This window comes from Pleuronectes platessa, chromosome 16 (genome assembly GCF_947347685.1).
Source record: "Pleuronectes platessa chromosome 16, fPlePla1.1, whole genome shotgun sequence".
NCBI classification, from domain to species: domain Eukaryota; kingdom Metazoa; phylum Chordata; class Actinopteri; order Pleuronectiformes; family Pleuronectidae; genus Pleuronectes; species Pleuronectes platessa.
The window spans coordinates 21,457,298-21,464,351 of NC_070641.1; the positions used below are offsets into that span (position 1 = coordinate 21,457,298).

The 7,054-nt window shown below is 49.6% G+C and overlaps 1 protein-coding gene across 1 annotated transcript; it reads right to left on the reverse strand.

Annotated features, from left to right (window-relative positions):
* Window positions 1-3,344: 3,344 nt before the first annotated feature.
* Window positions 3,345-6,884, reverse strand: fscn1a (fascin actin-bundling protein 1a). The gene is made up of 4 exons (XM_053444051.1): window positions 6,730-6,884; window positions 5,244-5,365; window positions 4,288-4,455; window positions 3,345-3,918 (listed from the first exon to the last, which is right to left on the reverse strand). Exons 1-4 carry the CDS (start codon window positions 6,882-6,884, stop codon window positions 3,710-3,712), a joined length of 654 nt encoding a protein of 217 aa, XP_053300026.1. The 3' UTR covers window positions 3,345-3,709.
* Window positions 6,885-7,054: the final 170 nt, after the last annotated feature.

Here is a 7,054-nt window from a genome sequence, read left to right on the forward strand (position 1 = left end):
CACACACACAAAACCGGCCTGTATATTGGATGTAATGAAGCTTTTTGACATCTCTGGCCTGCGACGCCACACACACACACACACACACACACACACACGCACACACACACACACACACACACACACACGCTCGCCTCTTTGATTCAGCTTCCAGCAGCTGGCGTTTCCATAGCAACTAGGCAGTTGGTTGGGGCTGGGATGGGGGGGGGGGGGGGAGAGATGGCAGCCATTTCACACACCGCTTCTCCTCCCTCCCTTCAACCCTGCCCTCCCTCCCTCCCTCCCTCGCCTCACTCGTTCATTTGTTCTGAAAAAGAGAGGGAGAGAGAGAGCCAAGCCAGCCGGCTCTGCCTGCAGCCCTGACTCTTTACCCATAAACCACTGCAACCATTTCTGGGATCTGGGTCATATTTTGAGTGACTCATCTTTTCAGCAAAAAATCGTCCAGAGTAGGGAGGAGGAAAAAGTGAGGGATGGAGAAACGGGGGTGGGAAAGGAGTGAGGCACAGAGGGATTGATGGGAAGAGTTGGTTAAAGCAGGGAAGGAGAGAGAGAGAGAGAGAGAGAGAGGGAGTGACGGGTGAGGCAGCAGACGGGAGGAGATTAGATAGAGGGGTGGTGTGTGTTTGTTTTGCCGTGTTGGGTGTTCCTCTGGGATCGGTGAGCCTGACGGGGGAAATGGATTAGAGACCTGCTCTGGAGGCTCCATCATTACATTACCACCCTGAATCCTGTGTGTTTGTGTGCTAGAGTTAGTGTGTGTATGTGTGTTAGAGAGAGAGAGAGAGAGTGTGTGTGTGTTAGTGTGTGTGTGGAGGGGGTTGCCCTTTCTCTGCACTAGAATAAATGTTTCCACACAAAGGCTCTATTCAGCAGAGACAGGAAAAAGTGTGTGTGTTTCCATAGTGTGTGTGTGTGTGTGTGTGTAAGTGGGACAGCACATGGAGCTGCTGTGGTCAGAAATCTGGCAGGAGACCAAGTATGAAGCGCCGGGATTATGTGAGAAACAAGGATTGGGGGGGTAGACGATGATTTCCAGGTTGAACCGCGTGAAAATAAACTAAATCTGAATCCGTCCAACTCTCTCGTTTGAACTGGACTTTATTTGAAAGTTTATTTAGTCTCGTGAAGAACTTAAATGTCACGTTGAAGTTGAGGAGAATGATGCACGACACAACCTGCAAGACGCGTGTATACAAACACTCTTAAACAACTATAAACTGTGGAAGTTTGGTTTTCATTAGTTATTTGATGCTTTAAGAACAAGGTGACAATTCATGATTGACAGCTGAGACAGACTCATGATTGATTGGCTCCACCCCCCCGATCCCTTCTGTGTAAACTCTGCCTCCACATGACGTCCGGGATGTTCTGGCTTCTTCTCTGGACAGTGGGAGAAAAGAAAGCAGAGACCTGGAGCTTCAGAGTTAAAGTGGAACAAAAAGGAAACAGCAAACCAGTAGCTTCCAAATCCCAGTTTTATTGGACGTTGGATTTCAGGTGAACCAATGGCACAAGAGAGATTAATCCACAATATTGAAAAACAAAGAAAAAAAAAACATACAAAACAATAATACAAAAGGACTTTTCCAGTTACACAAAGCAAAGACGTGGATTATTTTTCTTTCCATCTTTTTTTTTTTTTTTTTTTTTTTAAACTACTGCCCAATAACTCAAGAGTAAGGCACAGTCATTACCACATGTTTACCCTCCCACATCCGTTTGTCTAAGCATTGGTCCCAGTCACCCAGGAGATGCTGGTTTCTCCGAGGACAACCAGTCACTTCAGGTTCTCAGCCCTTCCTTTGCAATGAGCGGTCAAAACTTCAGAAAGAACTCGGGATGGACTTGGTTCCGAGTCGGCTACATTAACGTTTCACGCTCCTGCACTGACTTTCCACATCAGAGGAATGTATTCATGAGGATGAGGAGCCCAGTAGCTCAGAGCCAAGCTAAACTCCACTGTGCTGTAAAAGAGACAAATCAAGAGAAAACCTCACGGCTGCTTTACGCATTAAGGAGAAAAAACAGGGGTTGAGAATCCTGGAGGGCAGGACCCACGGGTGCAATGTGCTACACGGCTGCAGAACTTCCCTTCTCCACCTGCACCGACCGACGGGTCAGGAACATAAAACCTCCAACACAAGTAGAAGCTTGAGGTCGTGACCCCGCCCCTCGGAGCTCGGAGAGGAATTAAAGAAAGAGAAAAAGCAGGTTTAGGTTTGTTTATGTGTTACGGGCTCTCGCAGCCCTTTTGGTTTTAATGGCAAGGCTCTCAGGTGTGTGTGTGGGGGGGGGGGGGAGAAGGTCTGTGAGATGACACCAGGTTCCAGTTATTCATGTGTGAGATGACGGTTTGTTGATCCAGTTATCAGGAGAGGTCTGGTGCGGATGAAGGCTGAGGTTCAGGTTTGGTCGAGGGATTCAAAGAGCAGCTTTCAAAAAGGATCTATAAATCATTTCCCTCCCGTGATAATGATAATGTCTGTGCCTTGGACATGGAAACCAAAAAAATCTATCTATCCAACTGTGTTTCCCACCTCGTGAGTGCAGTGAACATATGTGACCGCACCCTTTTTTATTTATTTTTTTAAAATTTTTCTTTTATACAGTTCTCGGGGACAATGGGTTTGGCATGTGGGGGTGTGTGAGGGAGGGGGGGGGGGGGGAGGGGAAAAGGGAGGATACATGTTTTAACTTCCTACTTCCTGTTTGGTTCAGGAAACAAGACGCCTCCGCCGACCAGGGAGCAAGAGGACGCCTCGGGAAACTGGTTTACACATTTCAATATCTTACACTTGAGATGAGGAGACGAGGGCTTCAAACCCGTCGGTTACATCGTGATCCATAAGGTTATCAGATCCATTCCAGTTATATCACACGGGGGCCACGAGGCCCCGCTCATGAAAACAAAAACATACTCGGACTGGGGGAAGCAGAAAGATCCGATTCCACATGAACCAACCAGAACCAGAATCACTTCCTCCTTCTTCTTTCCACTGGCGACATCCACACGACTACATCCTTCCTCCAAACTCTGTTTCTGCTCCTTCAGACTAAAATGCAGCTCTGGAGTTTTCAAAGTAAAAGCATTTCTAATCTCAAACGTAGTCGTGTGGATGAAGCCTCACAGGAGCGGGTCTGTTCTGGGAGATTGGATCAGGTGGAAGTGGTTCTGCCGGACCAGACCGGTCGGACACCATAAATACTGCCACCATGCCGCCCACACCGATAACAGGTAGAAAGAGGAGGGGGGGAAGGGGGGGGTTGGGCTCTTTAAACGTGGCTCTGCTCTGGGGGAGGGACGGCCCAATCGTAAGGCAAAGGAGGGCGGGAGGGGGGGAGGGGGGGAGTGAGTGGCGGGTCGAGCAGCGAATCAGATCGGAGCAGAACAAAAGTGCACAGCCCCTCGGTAACTATGGCAACAGATAAAGGGTCGGCACTGCAGAGCAGAGCTGGGAAAGAGAGAGAGAGAGAGAGAGAGAGAGAGAGAGAGAGAAGTCTCCTTCTTCTTCTCGTCTTCTATCCTTCCTGTTCTCCCTGTGCAGTTTATCAACATAAAGTCAGACGTAAAGGATGAGAGGAGGAAGGGGGGTTGGGGGGGGGGGGTAGATAGACGTATGGACAGGTCGTGCTGTCGTGCTGGGTCGCCACACTTCTTCTTTCCTTCATCAGCATCGCAGCACTGGGCGACCGCCGCTGGTTTCCCTCAGTACTCCCACAGCGTGGCGGTCTCCAGGCTGTCGGCGTTGGCCTTCAGGACGCCGGCGTGGTCGCCGCGCAGGTACTTGCCGTCGGGGGCGTGGCGCACGGCCAGCTTGTTGTAGTCACAGAACTCAAACAGGAAGTCGACGGGCGCGTCGCTGCTGCTCACCACCGCCTGCTCGTTCCCGATCATCCAGTATTTGCCCGTGGAGTCTGCAGGAAGAGGAGGAGAGGATGGATTAGAGAAAGAGTGAAGGAGGCGTGATGTGTGTCAGTCAGGTGGGGGGGGGGGGCGGGGGGGGTGAGAACAAAAAGGTTTGGCTTAAATCTGCAGAACACAGAGGCAGTGAACTCATCCCAATGAAAGCCCTCCTTTTGGCTCAAACGCCGGTGAATGAGTAAATCCATAATGAGAATCCCTTTAAGAATAAATGCTTTAATCCCTCGTGAGCCGGCAGGAGCTTCCTCCAAATCCTCTGATGAGCCGCGGATATTCACCGGCTGCGGTGAAGCTGCTGAGAGAGTAAATATGAAACTGTATAAAAGTTGGTGAAACCGCCCGAGGCCCGGACGGACACTGACCTTGCAGACTGTAGGCGCCGTCTCTGAACTCCAGGGTGAAGTAGTCGTAGGTGGAGCGGTTGGAGTCCAGCGTCCCCGTCACCTTCCTGCAGCCGATGAAGCCGTGCTCGCCGCGCAGCACGATGATCGGGCGGTTGATGAGCTTCATGAGGAACTCCTCGCTCTCGCCTGGGGGGCAGACGAGGGCAGCAGCACGTTTCAGTGAAATTCAAACACACATTTTAATCACTCAGGACTTGGCTCCGATATCTAAATGCAGACGTCGGGTGAGTGATCAGTTGAAGTCTCAGCACTGACGCTGCCAAACTGCTCCTCGTCACAAACTGCAGAGCAAAGTGAAAGTTTGATCTTTGATTCATCGACTTCACCCGGAGCCGCCTCGCTCACTTCTTTTCTGTGTCAGCAGAAAAACGAGCCAAGTTCCTCTAACGACCGAGTTTTCTGCCAAATCTTCACTTTCATCTTCTTACGTTTAGTTTTCAAAGGGATTTTGAGCAACATGTTTATTTACATCGGCAAGTTAAATTACCCAGAATCCACCAGCACATCTGGGCCAATAACAAGTTAAAGAAATTCGATTTGCCTGGGCTAAATAGAAATGAAGATGTAGGCGTGGTCTCTGTTAACAGACTCTTCATGTGAATCTGTAGTGAGGGAGACCATCTTGGGGCAGAAGCTTTTTCAATGTTTTCAAACCAACGAGATTTCGCATGTTTCCAATCATCATGATTAACTTAGAAAGAAGTTCCAGTCTAAGTTAATCATGATGAGGGAACAAATCAAAAGAAGCAAGCAGCTGAATCCCAGAGGAGAGAGAGCGGCTCCGTGGACCCGACACAAACCTCCAGAGGTGCTGAAGTCTGCAGGAGCCATGATTTCATTACTCTCACTGTCCCAGAGCAAATCACTTAGCCACGGGTCAGCGTCCCAGTGGCGGTCCCACAGATCCCACTCACCTGCCGAGTCGATGGTGGCGGCGAGCTGGCCGTTCTTCTTGGCGGCGACATACTTCCCGTTGGCGGCCCGGAGAGTCAGCCTCTTCCCACGCCACTCGATGTCAAAGTAGCAATTAGCCGACCTGCGGAGAGAGAGTGAAGGCGTGAGAGGTAAACAGGGAGATTCATATTTACATTGGCCCTGATCCAGTGTCGCCCTTAAGTGGGCGGTCGGAGTGCAAACACAAATTCACATTCAGATCTCAGGCTGCTCAGAGATCCACCCCCAGCTGTTCTATCTGCTCAGGTGGTGTTTGGGGAACTGGATCAGTAACGTTTTTATTATCAAACATTCCTTTAACATTCCTGGATCAGAACTCGAGCTCTGCAACATTCCCACCAAATGTTTTTCCCTGAAACCACGAGAGGACCTGGTGAGAGAAAACTGTCGTGGTCCAATCTGCGAGGAGTCGACGCTCAAGAATGTGATGGAGGAATTTAGAGAGAGAGCTCTGCAGTATGACCCCCCCCCCCCCCTCCATCTCAGAGTCAACGACCATCTTTGCTCCGTATTATCTTAAAAAAAGGAGGGGGGGGGGGGTCAACCTCAGGGTTGAGTCAGGACAGACGCTTCTCCGACCAATCAGACACGGGATCAGATTATTGTTCCGCTCTCCGTCACATCTGTTTCACATCTGCAGATTATTTCGAGTCACATGCTCTGCATTAGAAACTTTCAAAATAAAAGTATTTTTGGGACAGAAGATAAACCAGGTGGTGTTTGACTTATTATTCAAACACAACGAGATGAGAGGAGAGTTTCTTCTAAAAGCAGCTTCAGCTCCTGAATGTGTTCTGAGGCCTCAGAAGGGAAATCTTACAGTACCCCAGGGTCAAAGGTCAAAGAAGGTGAAGGGTTAACAGCCTGTGGCTGGACTGAACCACTGGAGGGAAATGACTCCCTACAGGTTACACACACACACACACACACACTCAACTTGCCCCTGCCATGACATTGACACACACAAACAGACACACACACTTCTAAGTCATGTCACAGCTCAGATTACAGAACAGGACTACAAACTAAAAGCTGTGACTGATGGAGCAGCTGTGCTTGTGGTGAGTTTCCTGCTACACACACATTTCTACGTTGTTGGTTCAGAGTTTGTAGAGTCGCTAAAGAGGGAAGTTTAAAAACACTGCAGGCTGCGTTGTAGTTTGCAAACTCCGGGGCCGAGTTTTTGTCTTTTTGGTCACGAGGTAGCCTTCACTGATTCGTCAGGGTCCTATCACATGACCCTCTTCCGGAAGATGACCACCTGGCATTAGTCTTTGCTTCCAGTGGGGAATAGAACGTGGATAATCAATTACAACCCGTTGCTGAACCTGTTGTCTTTGCTAACAGCTGTTGTGCAGTTCAATGTTGTGTTTTACAGTAATGCAACTGTTCCCATTTGGAGGAGATGAGCTGTTATTTGAATCCTCTGCCTTGTGTGACTCTTACTTGGTGGAGGCGGTGCACTGCAGGCCGCCATTAGCAGTGAGGGTCCAGTATTTCCCAGCAGCAGTCCGGAACGCACACTTCCTGTTTTCGCGGCAAATCTCCACCTGGAAAACCTCCTGGTCGCCTTCCTCGTCCTGATTGGCTGACAAGTCCATACCTGGGTGCAGAGAGGAGGGGTTAAGTTAAAATGCAGACGGGAGGCGGAGTCCAGCGCGGGCTTGAAGGCTACTAATAGCCACAGCGGGTGACCATTATAAAAACAGCAGTCCAGATGTAGACACACACACATACACACACACACAATTCCTCTGGTCAGGATCAGACG

Coding starts and splice junctions, on each gene's coding strand:
- fscn1a (XM_053444051.1), bottom strand. CDS start 6,884: ATGGACTTGTCAGCCAATCAGGACGAGGAAGGCGACCAGGAGGTTTTC. Junction 5,366..6,729: donor CAGTGCACCGCCTCCACCAA/GTAAGAGTCACA, acceptor CTCTCTCCGCAG/GTCGGCTAATTGCTACTTTG. Junction 3,919..4,287: donor CGGCGCCTACAGTCTGCAAG/GTCAGTGTCCGT, acceptor CTCTTCCTGCAG/ACTCCACGGGCAAATACTGG.